Genomic DNA, 23,427 nt, shown 5'->3' with positions numbered 1-23,427 from the left:
ATGTGAAACAATTGCTGAAAGTCAAAAATAGAAAACTGAAAAAAATTTCACTGATCTTACATTGTCCTATTGTCATTTTCTTAAGGTGTACACATTTAAGTAATAAAGGGGTAAAAAGGGAAGCAGATGTGGCTCAAGTGATAAGGCCTCTGCCTACCATATGAGAGGACCTGGATCTGATCCCTGGGGCCTCCTGGTGAAAAAAAAAGAAGAAAAAGCACGCCCATGCGGTGAGCCGAGTGCCCATGTGGGTGCCCGTGCACCGAGCCAAGTGCCCACATACATGGTGAGCTGAGTGCCTGCACGAGGGCCCGTGTGGTGAGCCACGTGCCCACGTGGTGAGCCGAATGCCCGCGTGAGCGCCTGTGTGGCGAGCCAGTGCCCATGCAGCGAGCCAGTGCCCGCATGGTGAGCTGACTGCCCGTGCAAAGAGCCAATGCCCGCACAAGTGAGTCACACAGCAATAATGACACAGCGAAAGAGAGACAAAGGGAAAGGTCAAGGTGAAGCACAGAAGAGACCCGGAACTGAGGTGGCGCAATTGACAGGGAACCTCTCTCCACATCAGAGGTCCCTAGGATCGAAATCTGGTGCATCCTAGAGGAGAAAGATGAGAAGAGAAAACAAAAAGAGAAACAGATACAGAAGATCAGACAACGAATGGACACAGACAGCAAAAACAACTGGGAGAGGGGGAGGAGGGGAATAAAAAAATAAATATTTTTAAAAAAAGAATGGCCAATCTGGAAGGGAGGGAGGGAAGGAGGGAGGGAGGAAGGAAGGAAGGAAGGAAGGAAGGAAGGAAGGAAGGAAGGAAGGAAGGAAGGAAGGAGGGAGGGAGGGAGGGAGGGAGGGAGGGAGGGAGGGAGGGAGGAAGGAAGGAAGGAAGGAAGACTTTGGCAATTTACTCCCAAATGATTTGGGGGGGAGGGGGCGAAGTGTTTATATATACACACACACAGAGAAAAAGAGGGAGATTAAATATGTAAAATGTTAACAACTGTTATATCCAGGTGAAGGGTATATAGGTTTTTTTGTACTACTCTTGTAGTTTTTCTAAATTTGCAACTATTTCAAAATAAAAAAGCTAACAAATGAAAAATCTTGCCATCGAAAAAGCATTTCAGGGAAGTGAACGTGGCTCAACTGATGGAGCATCCGCCTGCCATGTGGGAGGGGTCCAGGGTTCGATACCCAGGACCTCCTGACCCATGTGCTGAGCTGACCCACACACAGAGCTGCCACATGCAAGGAGTGCCGAGCCACACAGGGGCGCCCCCACATGGGGGTGCCCCACGCACAAGGAGTGCGCCCTGCAAGGAGAGCAGCCCCACATGAAAAAAGCCCAGCCTGCCCAGGAGTGGCACCACACACACGGAGAACTGATACAGCAAGATGACGTAACAAAAAAGAGACACATTTTCCTGGTGCCAATGAGGGTGCAAGTGGACACAGAACACACAGTGAGTGGACACAGAGAGCAGACAATGGGGGAAGGGGAGAGAAATAAATAAAATAAATCTTTAAAAAAAAAGCATTTCATATTATTCTGTATTCCTACTGGTGGTTAAAATGAATGTTTAAAGGGTCTTATCTTTACCAGAAATACAGAATTTTCTCTAAGAAAATTTTCTTCATGTGATAATTCATTAAAAAGGGTGTAAAATTACTTATCAAAAATAATGTTCTTACTGACATGGAAATATAGAACATATTGCTAAGTAAACAGCAGATTAAAAATCAGCATGTAGAGCATGAGTCTTGATTTGAAAAAGTTCATATATATCCTACATATATAGTATAGAAAGATATACATCAAAATGATCTCTGGATGAGAGAAATTACAAATGTACTTTTAAAAATATTCTGTGCTTTCTGATTTTCTGTTAAGAAATGTAGTTTTTGTAATAAAAAATAATTTTAATTTTTAAAGGGCTCATATGCATTTCTTATTGTGGCATTAAATATTAACAACCTTAGTGGTATGTTGATTACATGACAATAAACTCATTCAGGAAATGATGTCGAGTTATATTTCATGATGTCAATGAAATATTCAAATACCACATTTTAACAACCCAAAAAATCAAGGAAGAAAAGTCATTTTATTTTCAGAAAATCTCAAATTCAAGAATTTAATGGCACTTCTATTTAAATAAAAGAACAAATTCTTGGTGGTGATGACAGCATTTTTTTTTTCAGATTACTACTGTTATTTCCATGTGGCAGAAATAGAATAATTCTACTGAAGAAAATTCATGGAATCATAAAATTGGAAGGGGTAGGGGATAATTCGGTCCCGCTTCTCATACTATAAGACTATCTTCTCTTCCCTGACCACATTCAACCAGCCTCCCCTTGAATACTTTCAGTAAGGAGCTATCAAACTCAGAAAGCCACCAGTGTCTTTCACACCCATTAACTGCATGATACTTCTGCCTCATACTGAGTTAAAAATCTGTCTTTGGGGAACTTCCACTCATTGGCCCCAGTCTGTATCCCTGAGGTCCAGGTGTAGCTCTCATCTTTCCTTTGCATGACAGCACTTCAGAAACTTGCAGTCGGCTCTAGCACTACCCTCCAAGCAAATGCTGACCTCTGAGGAAGGGGAAATCACTCACTGCCAGGGTGTTAAGAATTTCCTTGTAGCAGTATCGAATAAGTCCTCATAGGGATAGGGATATGCATATTTCTGAAAGACATACTGACCTTGGTTATGAACAGAAAAGAATCAGCACTAATGAAAACATCCATGAGTTGCAAGCTAAGTAATTTTAGTTATGTTTGCCTGTCCCTCGTGGCGTCTCTCCATGTACTCACAATTGAAATAGCATTTTAGTATAGTACAGCACAGCTACTTAGAAAATCACCTAAGGATGTTTCACCTATGACCATTAGTCAAGTTCATAAGTCATTGTGACAGGCTACAAATTAATAGGTTTTAGATCAAATAGAAAATGTGAATTTTCTTTTTAGCATACCAGCATTAACTTCTGCTTTCATTTCCTTCAAACTCTCAGTCATCTGTAACTCAAGCTTGCTGATTCGCCCATGGACCTTCTCTTCTTCCTGCTTTGTTCTGTGCACTTCTATATTCTTCTTTTGACTCTCTTCTATTTTGTCAAGTCTGGCTGACATCTGGCTGAGCTTCTTCTCCATGTCCCTCTCACTGGCTCCCTGAGATCCATGATAAGAATTGCAGTTGATCAGTCAGAAAAAAAAAGTCTGCATTGCATTCACATCAGCCATAATATCATTTAACAGCAAGCTGCAGGGAACAGAATCACAAAGGCTACTGTCTTCCTTAACAGACTCCCAATTTTCAAATAGCTACAAGGTCACCAAGAATAAAGGCTATATATTCCATTGTCTCCTGAGTTTGGTGTGGCCATGTGACTAAGTTCTGGCCAATAAGATATAAGGTCAAGTGTATGTGCCAGCTTCCAGAAAACCTTAAAAGACAGGTGGGACATGGCATTGCCCCATCCATCTTCCTCTTGTTCCTGGAATTCAGTCATAATGGCTGGAACTCTAGCAATCGTTTTGCAATATAAGGACAAAGGTCACTTTCGAGGATGCGCAGACAGTTAAGCCAGAAGGAATCTGGATCACTGAGGACTGATGAGCCAACACATCTACCGTGTACTGCCTAATTTAGACTTCTTTTATGGGAAATAATAAATAAACTTCTATCTTATTAAAGCTATTATTTTCCTGGGGTTTACTATTAGTTATTAAACTAATCGACATGTAAAAATTAACAGTGATCCAAAGACCCAAAAGCTTAGAAATGTATTAGTATGGATCTAAGTAAACCAAGCAGTTGACATAACGAAAATATGGAAGAATACTTATCAGAAATATTAAATATTTTCTTTCTTTCCCTTTTCCGGCATGTTTAGTTTTTTATGGGAATCTATGTCTGAAGGGGAGCTCTGGAGGTCAAGCTGTGAGTGGGCTCTGGCATGACAAAACTCTCTCGATGGTGCTCAACACAGCATCCACACCATCAACTCAACAGTTCAGCACCAGGAGAGAGCAGAGTCAGTGACGCAAACTGCACTAGCCACCTCTGCTCAGGTAAGATCCAGCAGGAGGCAGTACAAGGAAAGAGACGGGAGAGGGAAACCATGAGGCTAAATAACCAAAACCAACAAAAATGTGCCCGCAAAGTATTGGTTTCAGAGCCTACTGATTTTGAACACTATATACTCAAGGCTTTCTTGATACAGTTTTGAATAGTTCTGCAAATCTTACTTTTGTGGGAGACTGGGCTGGAAGGAAAAGGGGATGGAAGAGAAAATGGTGGATTCTGTTTACCTGTTACACAGTGATACCTAATACTGTGGTTAATAACTTGATGGAAGGACCTACACAGCAGAATCCATTCAACAATGGCAAAAAAACAAAAGCAGATCGTGAAATTAAAATGAACTAGGATCAACCCCCAGATATTGGTTCCTTGGAAGGCTAAAGAGACCCATGAGAGTTATGGTCATGGCCGATGGGGTTAACTACCAGGGCAGATGGCCCCTCTTTGGAAATGGTGTTTATGTGTGATGAATCTGGACTCAGATGGGATCTCCCTTCATAAGACTTTCATGCTAATGTGCTGGAGGTGCAGTTAACGTTGGGGTTTAAGATATATTTAGGGGATTTGAATCTCTGGACTGACAATGTGATAGCCAGGTCCTGAGCCTCAACAGACTCCAGCACCTACAATCTGATTTATTGGACTTACCACACTCAGCTAAGATGGAGTTGAAGAAGGACAACCACCACACCATGGAGCCTAGAGTGATTACAACTGAAAATGGGAGGATTGCATCCAGCATCCATGTGGAATCTGAGCCTCCTCTTGACTTAGAGGTGCAATGGACACAACCAATCCAATGTCCACATAGAAGAGGTGGCATTGGATTGGGAAAAGTGGACATGGTGGACGATGGGTATGGGGAAAGGCAGGAAGAGATGAGAGGTGGAGGCGTCTTTGGGACATGGAGCTGCCCTGGATGGTGCTTCAGAGGCAATCACCGGACATTGTAAATCCTCACAGGGCCCACTGGATGGAATGGAGGAGAGTATGGGCCATGATGTGGACCATTGTCTATGAGGTGCAGAGATGCCCAAAGATGTACTTACCAAATCCAATGGATGTGTCATGATGATGGGAACGAGTGTTGTTGGGGGGGGAGAGGGGGGGGTGGGGGGGGTGGGGTTGAATGGGACCTCACATATATATTTTTAATGTAATATTATTACAAAGTCAATAAAAAAAAAAAAAGAAAAAAAAAAAGAAAAATAAAATGAACTAGGATAAAGTTTGTAACTGTTAGTTTTAATTATAAATGTAGGCTGACAATTTGGATCATTAAGGTCTTGACTTAAATTTGTCTTGGCTGAAATTATTGAAATTATCTGTCTACCTAGACTTTATTAACCAAAACAAGTCAAGGTGCTTCTATTTCTTTATAAAGAATACAAAGAATCAATATCAACCACGGAAATGGATTCCAAGGCAAGAAACAATTGAAGAGCTTTATGTGGCGCTAAATAAATCAATGATGAACTCACTAGGTATTATTCAAAAACTGTAGGCCCTGCTGTGTAACATTACTATTTTATTGCTAAACATCAATACCTACACTGTTTTCCTTAACAACCAGGGAAAGCTGATCAATTTTCTGTAAAAGATCTTTTTCTATCCGTTCTTGTTCCTGTTGCAACCAATTCCGTGCAGATAAAATCTGGTTACTGAGTTCCTCAACAGTACCTTTAAATCTAGAAAAAGAAAATTAGCAAGTCAGAAGTTTAAAAAAAATTTTTAATGACTTCAAACAACCTCAATCTTCCACTACTGGATCTCTGACCAATACGTCAGCAGTAAACTCAGCTCAATCAGAATTCAGTGCTTACCTTTTTGTAGAACTGCACTTAGCACTAAGCCGGGGGTGAGGGAGAGAGCAGGAGGGAAGATACCACAGAAAAGCACCTGATGGTGAGGCTTCCAATGCCAGAGGCTGACAGTACAGCCCCCGGAGTGACACCCGAGGCTGAGAGCCATGCCAGGGCGAACCTTTTTAGCTCAGAGGACACAGCTTCTCTGCTCCCCTTAGAGGCTTCCCTCTTCCTCCTGGTCCCGTCTAGTCCCAGGACTGGGGCCTGGCACCTTTTCTCTCTAATGTTCCCCAATTTGCTCTTGCCCTATAGAGATATTTCCTATGTTTAAACTGAAACAAAATTGAAGGAAAAAATTTTTAAAACTCTCCCTCAATCCTCCATTCCTTCCAGTCCTCTCTTTCCAAACACCTTAAAATAACAGTCCACAGAGGCTTATTTTTTTGCTTATTTTTATTGTAAAATTTATTACAAGCATGAAAATATATGTGAGATAAAGATGCAATTGAAAGGATAAGAAGATGAGCACCTATTACAGTAGAACCATGAGTTGTCCTGTGACATCTGTTCTCCTCCTCTTTCCTGTTAGGAAAGTGTTAAATGGGTACACAGCTGCCCAGGCGGAGACTAATTTCCCAGCCTCCACTGAGGCTAAGGATGGCCACAGGACAAAGCTGGGCAATGGGACGTGGAATACAAGCAACTTTCTGTTCACACCCTTAAACGCAAAGTTTATCACCTTGACTCTCTCCTAGTTGCAGCTGGCTTAGAAATGGCAAGGAATGAAGCAACCTGAGAAACTGCACTGAGAAATCTGCTCTGGACCGCTCACCACTCACCTTCAGAGCCACAGTATGGAAGCTGCCCCCTACCCAAAACAATTATGTATCCACCAGCCAGGTTAAAACACAGACATTGCCACTGTCAGAAAGTCCCAAGACTGCTCCCCAATCACACACTTCCTTCCCAGAAGTAGCCATTAACCTGAATTTTTTAAAAAGATTTATTTATTTCTCCCCTTCCCCTCGTCCCGCCCTGCTGTTCTTGCTGTCCATGTCCATTCGTTGTGTGATCTTCTGTATCCATTTCTCTTTTTGTCTTCTCTTCTCCTTTTGTCTCCTCTAGGATTCACCAGGATTCAATCCTGGGGACCTCTGATATGGAGAGAGGTTCCCTGTCAATTGTGCCACTTCAGTTCTCCGTCTCTACTGTGCTTCTCCTTGACTCTCCCCTTCACCTCTCTTTTGTTCCATCATCATCTTGCTGCATGACTCACTTGCCCCAGTACTGGCTCACTGCGTGGGCATTCGGCTTGCTGCGCGGACAATGGCTCGCCATGCGGGCACTCACGTGGGCACTGGCTGACCACGTGGGCATGCTTTCGCTTCTTCATTTTCACCTGGAGGCCCCAGGGATCAAACCTGGTGTATAGCTGATGTGTATAGCTATAGCTAATTCATTTTCACTGTTAAATAATATTCTACTTTATGAATACACCACAATTTATCTATTCTCTTTCTGCTGATTGGCATTTTTTCTATCTTTCCTATTAAGAACAACTCTGTTTCAAAAACACTGATATATAGCTCCTTGTTCACATACGCAGTAGTTTCTCTAGAGTATGCACACAGCCAACTTTATTAGAAAAATACCAAATTATTTTCCAAAGTAGTTTTACAACTTTTACACTTTTATCAGTATATAAGAAATTCCTATTCTCCACATCCTTGCCCACACTTGTATATATCATATGTGAATTTTTGTCCTTTGGGTTTTTTCCATCATCTTGAAGTTATACACTCTTAATTCTATTCTTTTAGAATAGAAATTTTAATATCCCATTTAATTTAACTAAGTGTAAAGTTATTCGATATCTGTACCTTGCTCCTGAAAATTTCCTTAGAACACTTTTAGAAACCTCCTTCCTAACTTATACATTATTATTGACCAATATTATAGTCCTAAAATGTTTTTATGCCCCATAAATTATATTTTAGTATTGTTGGTTTACATTTGCCTAATGTTTAACATATTCTTTGCTCATCATCCTTTTTTTCACATTATGAAGGTCTATTGGTAAACTCTCAGATTTTGTTTATCTGAAATATATTTTTGTCATTGGATATACAATTCTGGGTTGACAATTATTCTTTCTCAGCATTTGAAGGTATTAGGCCACCTCCTTCCAGCCTCCATCAATGCTGTTGAGAAATCAGCACTGGTGTAATTTCTCTTTAAGATCATCTTTCTGTGTGTGGCTTTCTGAAGTTTAACCCTGATATAGCTAGACCTCATTTTTTAAATTTCTTCTACTGGAATATGTTGGGTTTCCTAAATCTTGGTTTGTCTTTCATCAGTTCTGAAAACTCTTTGCCATTATCTCTCCTTGTGGCTGTTGGCCCAAAGGCTATTCTCAGCTTCAAAAAGCCGCCTGCGTTCCTTGGCTGGTGGCCCCTTCCTCCATCTGTTTCCCTGTGGCTGTTGGCCCAAAGGCTATTCTCAGCTTCCAAAAGCTGCCTGCATTCCTTAGCTGGTGGCCCCTTCCTCCATCTTCAACGTAAGCAATGACCAGTTGAGTCATCCTCATGCTTTGAGTTTCTCCTCTGTCTCCCTCTTCTGCCTCACCTCCCTGACCTCACCCAGGAAAGGTTCTCCACTTTTAAGGGCCCATGTGATTAGACTGGGCCTACACAGACAATCCAGGATACACTTCCCATCTCAAGGTCAGTAACCGTAATCACATCTGCTGTCCCTTTTGTCAGGTAACATGACATAGTAACTGATTCCAGGGATGAGGGTATGGCTACTGTTGAGGAGGGGGCATTATTCTGACTACCACACTTTTATAGTTCTTAATCTTTCATATTTTAATCTTAATCTTTCTACTACAATCTGGGTAATTTCTTCAGCTCTCTCTCATTTTACTAGTCCTCTCTTCAGCTGTATACAATCTGTTATTTAATTCATCTACAACTTCTATTTTTAGTTACCATATTTTTCTCAAAGTTCCCTTTGGTTCTTTTTCAATTCTGCCTGGTCATATTTGACAATCTCCTATTCTACAGTCATACTTTCAAAATATACAAACATATATCTAGTACATGCACACACATATATATTTATACATACTTTATCCAATAATTTCTATTCCGAATTCCTGACTCTATCACTTATGTGGCTTGTTTCCTTGTGTGTTTTGCAAATTTTTATTGTACATTCATGTTCCTTTGAACTTTATTTGTGGGAAGACTTAAAGACTGAGGGTTTGTATTTGTTTCTGCCAAGCACCTCAGAGCATGACCAAACCAGGATTATTCTAAGATAAATTATCTACTGTGATTTTTTTTTCCCAGGACACTTGGGTAATGTGAATTCTAGCTCTACATTCATATGAGAACTGGAATATGGCCGTGAATTCTCAAGGAATATTTTTATCCCTCCACCCAGAGACAAGATTTGGACAGATAAGTTTTCTTATGATCTCCTTGTGGAGTTCATCCAATCGTGGTGTCATCTTTCAGGTCTCCAATCTGACTTTCTACCTCACATAGGCCCCAACTTTGTCTTCTGTACTCTGTGACTGGCCCATTGTGTCTATGCTTAAAACTATAGGAAGAAAAAAAAGATGGTCATGTCTATCGATCTAGTCATCTTTCTCTAAGGAATATCTCATAAGGGAATAATTCACAAAAGAAAAAATATTAAGGTGTTTATTTTCTTGTGTGATAGAAGGACAAGTATTGAAGAGATCTTTCTGTATTTATGACAAGCCTACAGAATCTATGAGAAATGGTAACCTAACTCAATAATTATATAAATACAGAGAATTAAAGGAAAGGAGACATGATTTTCATTAGAGAATTCCTGATTAATTGGCAACAACCCTGAAATGGCATTAAATATGGAGGTGATGAGATGTAAGAGCCAGAAGAATGATTTGAACTTTCCACAAGCCTCTAACAAAGTTCGAAACTGAAGTAATATTTTAAAAACATATTAAGCTAAACATATATACATACATATACATACATATACACATATACATATATACACAAATACATATACACATATACATATACATATACATATACAGTCACTCCTGGCTCTTCTTGGCAGGAAAATGCCAAACTCATGCAAATTCATGAAAGGAAAATGTGTCCCAGCTTTGTGGTTAAGCAGAAAAGTAGCAGATGAGTTTCACTGTGGACAAGTGCAAACTTAAAGTTTCACAATAACAAAATGGGACAATATAATAAATTGCAGTGTAATTACAGTCAAATCAAGTATCATCGAGATGATGTTTTCTTCCTGAAGATTGGCTGCCTGAGATCCTTGTTCCTCTGTCACATGGCAAGGCAAATGGCAGCATCTGCTGTTCTCTCCCTTCTCTTCTGGATTTTGTTGATTTCAGCTTCTTGCTTCCATACTTTCTCTCTCTTTGTAGTCATCCAATTTATAAAAGACTCCAGCAAGAGATCCATCCTGAATGAGGTCACACCTCAATTGAAGTAGTCTCAAAAATGAATTAATTTTAAGAACATGCTTTTCTAGGGTACATACAGTTTCAAACCATCACAAGACCCAACCACTAAAAACAACATGACAGTAAATGGCAACCTGCTACATGGAAACTTCTCAATTTCCATTGTTGTTTTCACTTTGTGCAATAAATAAAAACCAAGAGGGAAAAAAAAATTGTAGTATTGCATAAGCTCATAAAGAACTTCAACCAATTTTTTTTTAATAAATTGATTACTTACTTAGTATCCAAAAGCTGAAGCTGATGGTTACTATCTCTGTGGGACATCTTCAGTTTGGTGCTTTGCTCTGATATTGACAAATCCACCCTGTTCAAAAGCTGAGAAATCTGGAAAAGAAACCTTGCTTATAAATCATATCTAAGCTTTCAAGATGTAATTCAGTAAGCTATATTCTAGTCAATGGTATTATAGATTCAAACTAACATAGTAAATTCAATTAGGATTTTGCCTCATCTTGCCACCACCATTTTCTTTCACAAACACCCTTCAAAATCAAGACCAGATTTCTCTTTCTTTGTCCATCGCTGTGTGTGCATTTGACTTCCAGCTTCACCATGTCTTCTCATTAGACTTTTAGAATCAAGTGATTCCTGGCCAAGACCAAAAACTGAATTGTTCCATTCCTCAATGGATTTGAATGAAAAGTGGCAATAAAATCAGGCATAACTCAAAGAGAAGACATTGGAGAAGAACCAAGCTGGGTCTGTTAGGAATTGCACATGTGATGGCACATGTTTATGCTGTATCAAGTTCACTAACATCTTGCTATATGAAGTTGAAAACAACACCCTTTCTGAATAGTTGGACTTATTTTATTGGGGGAAAACATTGGTTTTCTCTTTGTTCTTATGCTTCAGCATAAATAAGTTGGTTCAGTAATAAATATGTGAGAATTTTTGTTTGGGAAAAAAAAATTAAGACCTGTAGCACTGCCAAAATATTCCTAAGTCTCTAAGTACTTAATGCTGCAGTTCTCCAATAATCAAGTCCAGCTCCTGCCTATGTCCACTGCTTCCACCATCTGGCATGTAATAAAGTCATTTTTCATCTCGGAATTTCTACCATCAATGTGGATGCTAGTTTAGAATATGGGGATTCTTATCACTTATAAAATCCATTAAGATCCCAGGTTTCTCTTCATATCAAATCAAGTCACCAGAAAACATAATTTGTGGACTACATGCTTCCAGCTGCTTTCTCCACCATTTCCTTTGTCTTTTTACTGAAATTTAAAATGAACATTAGTCTTGTGTGAAATGCCTGCATTTTTTACAAACATTATGCTGTTGGCAATGTTTCATACTTTAAGACTTACGGAATAAGTATTTATCAGATCCAGAACAAAGGAAAAGTATGTCTTTTTTGATGGATTTCTATATGCATTCTACCTGTCTTGGCTATCAGTAAGCTCAAAGTCACATTTTCCTATATTTTTTGAGGTAATAGCTCTGTCCTCATCGTTGTTGGTTTTTTTTTTCTTTTTTATCTTTTATTTATTTCTTCTCACTCATTCTTTTTTTTTTAATTTATTACATATCATTTTATTCTCTTTTTTTAAACATGGTTTTATATCTGTGTTTTTATATAAGTAGCTTCAGGTTCCTATTGGGAGTAGTTAGGATATAAATAATTTTAATCCAATTAGATGATCAAATGTCCCTACTTTAGTGGACCAGTTTTTCTTTAAATCAGGAAGAGCAAATTGTGTAGATACTGTGGGGAAAAGTCCTGAAAAACAGGCACTATTATGGCAAAGGGAAACTTCTAGGTGGTCAGAAAGAAAGTTATAAAATGCCAAGGGTTTTGATTTGTGAAATTAACCTGTGGAATTCAAGGTAGAATACTTCAAAATAAACTACCTAACCTACACTCTAACTTGTCCTAACTTTGTCTCACATAAAGACATGTGATGAGAAAGCATAAAATGACTCCTGGTAAAAACAGTAACTATTTCCCGAACCAAAAAATTGGGATGAATGGCATATAAAAGAATGTTTCACCACTTAAGTATGCAAGAGGTAGTTTTAGAGATATAATTCAGAATTTCTACAATATGTTAATTGCTTTAAGAATAAGGAAAAACAATATTTAAAATCAGAGCTTGTACCAAAAAATCGTGGGGGTTTGGTTGCCACTGCAGGGCCACTGCAGTAAAATAGAAGGAAAGAAGAAGTAAAGAAAGGCAATGCTTAGGATTTGCATAAACCCATGCTGGGTGCCCAGCTAGTTTCTACTGTAAGAAATAATTAACACCATGTTATTCTTAGCTAAGAACAAATTACCCATTTTAAAAAGGCTACCTGACTCAAGTCATACCTGTCCCTCTGCGTCTTTGATTTTCGTTTCCAGGATGAGTTTGGCAGCTTGCTGCTCTTTGTTCAAGTGCTGAAGCCCCTCATAGGTTGTTTTGTGTTCCGCAGAGAGTCTGGCTATGCTGGCATCACATCTGTCCAGACAAACGCCAATGGTCACTCCCATTAAAGTTTAGCAACATGCACCAAAGCTTTCTTACCAACTATAAAATGCATGATCCCAAGAAAAGAAACTGTGCTATCAATCATCCTTTTTGACAGAGGTTCGAATGAATTCAGAGAGCTGCCTTCATTATGGTTATTAAGTTAAACCACAGGGATGGTGCTTAATAAGACCGGAGATGGACTCCACCAAGCAGCAAAGGCGTTTCAGTGCCCATGGGTATAAAACTGTGTAAGTGTGAACCCAAATACATAAAGCATATATATGCACAGGATGTGGTCTCTTGCTATTTGGTACCAACTGAAAGCACTACTCCAAACCTTTTACTAAATAACCTGGAGAGCTGCATGCTTTGGGCGAGGCCCAGAGCAAGGGAAGGTGTGATGGTGCTCAAAGTATCTGCGGCAAATAAGTTGGGTATGGAACCTGTCTCAAGCCCTAACAGGAAAGTCAAAGAAGAGACCCTTGGAATTTACAGCAATAAGCCCTGCTCCTTCAAGAAGTAGCTGCTGGCTGCTATTGGGCTGTAGTAGAGATTGAATGCCTAAACACAAAACGTTAAGAGGCCATGCAACCTGGAGCAGTCCATCATAGGCATAGGCAGCAGCACTCCCTCTTCAAGGAAGGGGGGCATATAGGTCAGGTTTGAGCAGGTTCTAAAGGCACAAGTAAGTTGCATGAGCCCAGAATGCCATGGCATTTACTCCTATTGTTGTGCCAGCTCTCTTTCAACCCACTCACGCGGCCTCTAGAGGAGTTCTCAGTGACCAGTGGACTAAGCAAGAAAAAGTCAGGCCTGGTTTACAGATGGTCCCACCATCTGGAAGAAGACTACTGAAGCTTATAGGTCCACTCAGTGGTAACCCTAAAGGACATTAAGGCTGGAAAACACTCAAAGTTGGCAGAATTTCAAACAATATATCTGGGGGTTTGTTTTGCCTCAAAGAGATGGCCCAACATTCATAGGAGGTGGCTAATGGCCAGAGACTTGGAAAAAAATATTGGCAGATTGGTGACAAGGGAAAACGTATACAAATGGATCAAATAGAATTGGCAGCAAGTATCTGTGCTCCTTATGAATGTTCACCAAAGAGTATCTACTAAGGAGGTTGCTCCCAATAATTGTGAACAAGTTGATACATTCACTGGATATCAATCACCTTTTCCCAACCACCCCAGTTGTTGCTCAAATGGCCAACTTGTACTAAATGGCCATGGCAGCAGGACCCACTAGGTATATAACCACAACAGCTGGGGTTTTCATTGAAGGATGGAACATGGAATGGGAAGCTGAATGAAGAAGTCACAGTTACCAACTATGGCTCCACGACCAGCTACAGAAATGAGGCCCCTAGGCATATTTTCTTCCTTATTTTGTATGCATTTATTTTCATATAATAACTATTTTTTTCTTTCCTTCTAGTTTATTGATGGTGATTAAACTGATGAATTTAGTCTTTAAGGTCCAGGATATCAATGGGGTTTTTGTGACTTAACAGAAAAGGAATAAACATCACCCAGAGATGGAAGCAATAACTGATGGGGAAAAAGATGTGTATCTTCACCTGCACAAGGGACAGCTGCCCAATGTTGTTACTGTTACTGTTTGGAGGTCTGAATATGAAGAGGAGATTATGTATGGGTGTACCATCCCTACCAGCCCAAGCTTCTGTCTGTATAATAGGCGCTAAAGCCCAGAAACTAAACAGACCTCCTTGCCAGCAGCTTTCTGATTCAGATTAGAAGCCCTTACTCTCCCCCGGCAGCAGTGGGTAGACACATGTGCAGACTGCAGATGTGAGGTGTGCAGCCACTTCCAGCATGCTCTTATAAATCACTTAGTTCAGTCCTATAGGCAGCTAAAATCACCCAGGGCTCCTTTCTGTGATTCTTTTGCTTCCTATTTTCCTGAAAGGCAGTAGCAGTTTTCCTTCACCTTTGCTCCCCCATATCTGCCAATGGTTTTGCAAGCTTCTGATTTCCTATATTAAATCCCTTTCTACTTAGAATGATTTCCATTTTCCAGATCAAACCCTGATGTATATAGTCATTAAAATTTTACAAGGAAGCATACCAATTATTAACCAACTATCTCTGGATCATGTGTGATTTTCACTTTCTTATTCATTCTTTTCTAAATTGTATAACTTTCTACAATATGTTTATGAGCTTTATAATCAGAAAAAAATGATTATACAAACAACATGTTCTAACTAAGAGCCAAGTACAAAGAATGTATTACAATTTTATGGAATATGACGTGACCTATGGTCTCTGCCCAGGCCGCTCATGAAACAGAAGTGAGGCTGGAGAACAAGGAAGCCAGAGCTAGAGACATGGGATACGGTCAGTGTCATGAAAGTTAGGTCATTCAAGGTAAGCATTCTTGCAATTTGGGGGAGCTCCTTGTGACTTCCTTCAAATTCACTGAATCTATTTTCAACCACATATAGTATAGAGCTTGCTGGGTGTATTAAGATGACTATGTGGTTTATTTCCAGGATTTCTAATTTTTTCTCGTATCCACCTGTTCTTTCATTTTTGCCTCTTTTGTTTAATAATTTAGAGTTCTAATATCTATGGATATTAATCTATCTTTGATTTTCTTAAAACATATTTATTTTTAATTCATTTGTCCCAGGCTTCCATGGGGGTTCTTTTCAGCTTTTTTCCATAATTGGTGGAGCCAAGTACCCTGGCACCTGTCTTTTGCCATGAATGAAGCTAATTCTTGCCCCTGTTGCTCTATGGGAATGGAAACTCCCTCTTACATCCATCTGTTCTCAGATATAGAGCCCCAGCAGCCTACTGCTTTGCTCTATCTCAACTTTCTATGGCAGGTTGAGATTATTTTATAAATCCCAAAAAGAGAAAGATTATGTTTGTAAACAAATCTATTTCTCTGAGTGTCATACCCTTTGACTGAATTAAATTCAACTGAGGGGCCTTAGATTAGAATACTTAAGATTGCTATAGGGCTTTTTATTAGACTCAGGTTGACTCCCTGTCCCCTTGCTGGGTCTGATATAAACAGACATTTAGACAAGGGGAGGGAGAGCTCTGTATTTTTTTTTTAAGGAGGCAACAGGGATTGGACCCGGGACCTCATATGTGCGAACCAGGTACTCAAACCACTGAACAGCGCTGGCTCTGCAGCGCTGCAATTTTTGATCCTGCCATGTGAAAAGGCTCTAACAGCTGAGGCCCTAGGGAGAGAAGCCATTTGCCTGATAGCTTACAGCTGAATTTGGGAAGAGACCAGAACAGCTGAGACTGATATAGGAGGCCTGGAAAGAAACAAGCCCTCTGCCAGGAGAGAGAAGACTACAGGATCACTTAAGCGCAAAGCCTCAAGAGGCTGGGCCCATGAGGCTCAATAGGAAGCAGTGAGCCTGGAGGGGAAGGCTGAAACCTGAGCAGAGGTCGGTGGCCATCTTGCTTCACCACGTGGCAACATGCCAGGATTAACAGTAGCTGACTTTGGTGAGAAAGCATTGCTGATAGTGCCTCAGTCTGCACTTTTTGCGGCCTTAGAACTGTAAGCTTTTACCCCAAATAAATCCCCTTTATAAAGCCAACAGATCTGTGGTACTTTGCATTGGCATCTTTTGGCCAAATGAGACATCGCCCATTTGCTTTTCATTTTCTCCCACTAAAGAATATACTTCAGAAAGAAGAAAGGAGTACCCAGAGGAAAGGAGTGGGATGCAAGAAACAATGGTAAGTAAATTGATAAAATTGTTGGTAAATTTAAGTTGTAGTTGATGCTAAAGAAAATAAGCAACCAGCTCAATTAATATTCCAAACTTCTTCAAAGTCCTTACTCAGTATTTTTTTTTCTTACTCAGTATTGACTCATGTGTTCTCTAAGTTGAAAGACTTGTTCAGCTCAGTCATTTTGTTAAAATGCTACAATCCTTTTTGAGTAGCAGAAAAAAATGCATTAAGATGAAATTTTTCTAAAACATTGACTCAGAACATTTTAAAAATCCAATCTGACAAACTGTCTATATGCATATGAAAAAAGCTCAATTTTCATAACAATAAAATATACACAAATTAAAGCACGAATTATGCCATTATTTGATATTGGAAATCTTTTTTAATGTTAATGTCCAATGTTGGGGAGGGTTTGTGGAATCAGGATATATCATACACCGCTAATGTGTATATAAATTTTACAAATTTACTAGAAGGCAACTTGACAGTATATACCCAAAGTCTTAAAACATACATTCATTTCAATCTAGATATTAACTCCATGGAAATAAAGCACAAGGGAAATAAATAAATAAACCTCTGTATAAATTTTATATAAATCTCTTGAATAACTTCCTGTTGCTGTAGGGTAAAGACTGAAATGCTTTAAAATGCCCAGAAAGAAGACTAAAACAAAAACAAAACATAAAAAATGCCCAGAAAGAGGGAAACGGATGTGGCTCAAGTAATTGCGCTCCTGCCTACCACATAGGAGGTCCCAGGTTCAGTTCCCAGTGAACTGAGAGCAAGACAGAGACAAGACAGAGAGCTGACACAACAAGATAACACAACAAGGAGACACAAAGAGGAAAGACAATGAGAGACACAACAAAGCAGGGAGCTGAGGTGGCTCAAGCAACTGAGTCCCTCTCTCCCACATGGGAGGTCCCATGTTCGGTTCCCAGTGCTTCCTACAGATAAGACAAGCAGACACAGAGAGTACACAGCGAATGGACACAGAGTGATAGTGATAAACAATGAGGTGGGGGGAATAAATAAATAAAAATAAATCTTTAAAAAAATTTTTTAAAATTAAAAATGCCCAGAAAGAGTTGATCTCCATCCACCTACCTGTTTAGCCTCATCTCACATATTTCAGCCTCTTTTTCTCTCTGCATCCAGCCATGCCCACTATATCCCAGGGCTCTGAAATTACCTTACTTCTTCCCAGTTCAAGGCCTCGACCCATGGTGCTCTCTCTGCCTGGAATGTTCTTTCCAGATTCTTTGATCAGTTACTATTCATCCCTCAGAGCTAAGCACACACGTTACTTCCTTAAGGAAACCTCCCTAGAGCCCCCAGAGTGGATTAGGTATGACAACTGTATACTCTCAGAGCACTCCACGTTCCTGTTTTGCTGAATGTGTCATTAAATTATTATTATTATTTTGGATCTCAGTTGCTCAGAATTGGATTTACCTTAACCCTTGTTTCATGACATACTCCCATCATCAGTCCATGCATGGCTCACTTTATTATTTACTGTCAATAACCTCTCCCACCAAAAGTAAGCATTTTAAATCCTGTGCACATTCCCTTGCTCTCCTTTTAAAATAATTATATATATATGTTTATGTACATATATATATATATACTATTCCACTTCTCAGGTTCTCTTCAAAGTATGTGTGTGTTGCATTATTGAATGCATTTTTTAAAGTTAAATTTAAGTCATATTCACCCATATTGTTATGTGTCATTGTGGTTGCTCATTTTGACTACAGAATATTTTATTCTTTGTTACAATTTATTTGCCCATACTCCCACTGATGGGCAAACTTTGGGTTAATTCCAATTTTTGTCATTGTGAACGGTACACTCTGAACATCCTCACACTTGTACATGCCTCCTGTGAAAAGGGTGCAATAACTTCTCTTGGGTAGGAGTGTGTGAGTGCTCAACATGAGAAGGTAATATCAGATGACTTTCTAAGGTGGTTCCACTAACTTATACTCCCACCAGCAATGCGTAAGAGATCCTTAGATACTGGGTATTTTCAGATGTTTTAGATGCCAAATCAACTGAGTGGGGGAAAAAAAAATCTTGTGTTTTTTATTTTCATTTTCCTGATCAACAAATGATGTTGAATCTCTTCATATGTTCTTTGGCCATATGGTAAAATTCTTACTCATGTGTCTTGCCCACTGTTATACTGGGTTGTTCATGTTATTCTTAGTAACTTGAAGGTGGTTGTAGCACTTGGAGATTATTTATGAGCCCCCAAAAGAGATTGTGTTTGTAAACTAATCTGTTCCTCTGGGTTGATACCCTTTGATTGTATTAGATACAGCTGAGATGTCTTTGATTAAATTATGATTAGGGCTTTTATTTGACTACACCATTAGGGCGACTCCGAGTTGAGTCTCTGATGTCTTGGTGGGCTATATAAGGACACTCACTCAAGGAGAGCACAGAAAGAGATAAACAGAGGAAGAGAGAGAATGTCACAGACACGGACGTGGAGAAAACTTTGATCCTGTGGTCCTGGGGAAGAGAGATGATGCATTTGCCTGAGAGTTTTTGCTGACCGCATGAAAAGAACAGAGCCACTGAGCGCCAAAAGAAATGAGACCTCCAGCCTACAGCTGAGATTGGAAGAAGCTGGGCCCACAGAGCCTTAAGAGGAAGAGAACGACTGAACCCTTGCAAATATGGGCAACAAACTTGGGTAAGGAAGGACCTCTTATGGTACCTTGGGTTGGACTCTTTAGGACCTTGTAACTGTAAGCTTTTACCTGTAAATAAATACCTCTTATAAAAGCCAACAGATTTCTGGTACTTTGCATCAGCACCCCTCAGCACCCCTTCAGTGAACTAATATAGTGGTCTGTATAAATTCTTGACATTAACTCTTTACCAATCAATATCTTCTTTAATAATTTTCTTCTGAAGAAATAATTGACGTTTTGTGTCAAGTTTAAGAAATTATACACCTAAAGATATAGAAAGTACTTACCTACATATTTTAAGAAAAAATTTCAAGTTTTATTTTGAAATTTATTTAAATACTTGACCCATCTGGAGTTGACTTTGTATCTGGTATGAGGTTGGAAAAATTAATATTTTATCAAATAGATAATCAATTTTTCTGGTTCCATTTATTGAACAATCCTTTCTCCAATGATCTGATGTGTTGTCTGTGACATACACCAAAGTTCCATACATGTGTGGTTCAATTTCTGGGTCTATTCGATTCGATTTCTCAATATCTCTATATTTAGCCAACAACACACCATCTTAATTACTTCAGGTTCATAAAAAGTCCTGCAATCTGGTAGGGCAATTCTCCACTCCCATCCCCAACCTGGTTTTATTTTTTGGAAGCTGTTTTTGGCTCTCAACCCATCCATATAAATGTATAATTTTATCAGTTTCTATGTAAAAACTCTGTTGGATTTTAATTGGAATTGCTTTGATTCTAAGTTTAATTTAAAGAGAATTGATATCTTTAAAAATATTAAGGCTTCTTATCCATGAATATAGTAATTCTCACCATTAATTTTCATCTTAGTATCCCTTAATAAAGTTTAAAAAATTTTCCCTGTAAAGGTCTGGAACACCTTTTGTTAGATTTATATCAAGTTATTTCATATCCTCCAATTCTTTTTAAATGGTATCCTTTTTTAACTTGTGTTTTCTAGTTATTTGTTACTTGTTTATAGAAATGAAACTGACTTCTGTATATTAATATATCTAACTACTTTGCTAAACTCACGTTAACAGATTAAAAGAGAAAAATCAACTGTTCAATTAAACAGATACAAAAAGTTAAAAACTCAATAACAACTCATGATAAAGACTCTGAGTAAATTAGAATTATAAGAAAGCTTCCTTACGCTAGTAAAAAAAAAAAAATCTTTGTTTAAAAAAATAACAACCAAAACAATTATCTAAAATGGGGAAACACTGTAAGCATTCCCATTAAAGGTGTAAAGAAGATAAGGATGCCTACTATAACAAGCTCTGTTCAACACTGAATTGGGACAGTGGATGTGGCTCAAGCAATTGAGCACCTGATCCCCAGATGGGAGGTCCCAGGTTCAGTTCCCGGTGCCTCCTAAACAAAAACAACAAATAACAAGCCAAACAAATTGAAAAACCAACTCAGGGGAGCCAATATGGCTCAGTCATTGCATGCCAGCTTCCCACATACGAAGTCCTGGGTTCAATCCCCAGTCCCCAGTCCCTCCAAAAACAGCACTGAATTGGAGGTCCTAGCCAGTGAAATATGAAAAGAATAAACAATAACAGACAACTCCCATCCCAAAAAACAGAGAGTATCTATACCTGCAAGTAAAATAGTTCCATCCATCTTTCCCATGGGATCTAAGTCCCTTCTCAATATGAAACACAATAGGCATCACCATCCCCAAACCCTCAAGATTAAGGAATGAACAAACATAAAGGGGAATGCAGACATGGACTAAAGTAGACTTATTATTTTAGTAATGGAAGAACTGGTATTATTGATATAAAGGCAGTGGCCACCAGAAGTTCTGAGGGGAGGGAAAGGGAAGAATAGGTGTAAATACGGGACATTTTGGGGGGACATTGGAATTGCTCTGCATGACACTGCAATGACAGATAAAGGCCATTATATATTTTGTCAAAACCTATAAAATTGTGTGGTGCAAAGTTTAAACTATAATGTACTATAGACCATGGTTAGTATCAATGCTTCAATATGTGTTCATCAATTGATGAGCCACACTAATGAAAAAGGTTGTTAAAAGGGGAAAGTATGGGGTCAGAGTGTGGTATATAGGAATCCCCTATATTTTTGATGAAACATTTATGTAATTGAAAGCTTATTTAAAATTTAAAAAAAGATTTTAAAAAAGACATATGGCTCAGAAAAAAGGAAATAAAACTGTCATTATTTGCAGATGTTACCAGCATTTCTGTAGAAATACCCCCAAAATCCACTGATAAATTAACAGAATAAGTGAAATCAAATAATTATTTTGCAATGTTATTTAATGTCTATCTCCTCTGCTAGAGTATAAAGTACATGCCATATTTGCCTTTTTCATTATTAAAACCTGCTCCCTAGCAGTCTTACATGTAGTAGGTGCTCAATAAACATTTGTGAATGAATGACAAGGAAATATAAAAACAAATATTTATTAAGCAATTATATTTCAGACATTGTGTAGGTACTTGGGATAAAACTTGGATAACACAAAATCCTTGCCCTCTCAAAAGTTAGAATCTTCAGGAAGATATCAATTGTAAAGGGGAAATTATTAAGTTGTGTACTAGGTGCTTTAGGAGGAAGTAACGGCCACTCTGGAAGCACAAAAATAAGCAGCTTTTCCGAAGGTTTGTAAGTGAAGGAATGATTCGGTTAAGCAGACTTTTTGGAAGCTCCAGAGTGAATGTCTCTAAGATGACAGGTTCTAGGAAGAGCCAGTAAAGGAAGGCAAACTTACATTATGTAGCAGACACTACACTAGATACTTGGCATAGAGTATTTCTCTTAATCTTTACAAATCATCCCTATTTCACAAATATAGACCCAGCTTTTTTATTTTGAGTTCATAATTTTTTAGTAACATATGATTTTCATCATTTTGGGGTAAATCTTAAGTTTTTACATATCACGAAATACCAAAAGATTACAAAATCTTTTTTTAAATCCACCACTTTTCAATCCAAGCACAAGCTTGCTGGAGAGAAACTTTCAGGTATCACTAAATCAGATCAATTTCACCACTTTTACAAAGCTATTCAAGAGATAAACTATGTTCAGAAATATTATTTTAAAATGTCACAAAATTATTCTTAAACCTATGGCCCACTGGTTTTCACTAGCTATAGCCTGAAAATACAAATACTACAATATAAATTTCCTTTCATACAGACACGGTAAAACACATTATAGTACATACATGTAGCAGAATACTCCATATTTAATAAAAAGTATATGCTAGAGCTATGTGTATAACAGGAGGTCTACAATATATTGCTAACTGGAAAAACACAAATTATAGAACAATATTTATAATACTTTCTAAAATTAAAAATATATAATAAGGTAATTGTCACATCACAAGTCTTTATATTATTGTAATGATAAATTATGATCTTAGGCCTATGTATAGAAAAAATCTGAAAGGACAGACACCAAACTGTGTGAATATCAGTTACCTCTTAAAGGTAAAATAGAGATAGGGGCTGGTGAACCTTCACTTCTCACTTTATTCATTTTCATGATATTTCTGATTGCTTACTACACAAATATCACTTGTGTACTTTTTAAAGTAAAGGGGCAGGAAGGGCAGGAAGCACGGAGGGACACCAAAGCTTCCCATCAGAAAATATACATGGATATATATGGGTGAAATCAACTCAAGTTAAAAACAATGTTGTTCTTACTTTAGTTGTTTCAGAAGAAAACAATATGTCTGAAAGAATGAAAAAGCAAATGTGGTAAAATGGTAACAATTGGTGAATCTTCCAAATTTTCTATAAATATGAAAAACGGGGGCAGAAAGCAATATCGTTATTTTAGCTCATACTGAATCGAAGATATTCATTCCCATCTTAAACCATGCATAAACGCCTCTGGCCTCTAGCATAGCTGCATGCCTGGATCAGCTTCTATAGTTGCAATGAGTCTGATCAGTTGTTCTATTTCTAGCTTGAGGTCGTGTATTATAAATGAGCCAATAATGCATTCATTCCAAATTTTTCCTTTCCGAGTCTGAGTAGAGGTAATCTCTCAGGTACCGTTACCTGTTATGGCCATCAG

At 38.6% G+C, this 23,427-nt stretch overlaps 1 protein-coding gene across 6 annotated transcripts in view; it reads right to left on the bottom strand.

Annotated features, from left to right (window-relative positions):
• Positions 1–23,427, bottom strand: part of FAM81A (family with sequence similarity 81 member A) — a 75,361-nt gene that overhangs the window by 2,911 nt on the left and 49,023 nt on the right. For all 6 annotated transcript variants that reach the window (XM_004452865.3, XM_071214224.1, XM_012523075.2 and 3 more), the window contains 4 exons: positions 12,756–12,885; positions 10,659–10,765; positions 5,646–5,781; positions 2,982–3,177 (listed from right to left, as the gene is read on the bottom strand). In XM_004452865.3, the coding sequence (XP_004452922.1) occupies positions 2,982–3,177; positions 5,646–5,781; positions 10,659–10,765; positions 12,756–12,885 (569 nt within the window). The remainder of the gene's footprint in view (positions 1–2,981; positions 3,178–5,645; positions 5,782–10,658; positions 10,766–12,755; positions 12,886–23,427) is intronic.

Source organism: Dasypus novemcinctus, chromosome 3 (assembly GCF_030445035.2).
Source record: "Dasypus novemcinctus isolate mDasNov1 chromosome 3, mDasNov1.1.hap2, whole genome shotgun sequence".
Classification (NCBI taxonomy): Eukaryota; Metazoa; Chordata; class Mammalia; order Cingulata; family Dasypodidae; genus Dasypus; species Dasypus novemcinctus.
This window is presented reverse-complemented; position numbering and strand designations above follow the sequence as displayed.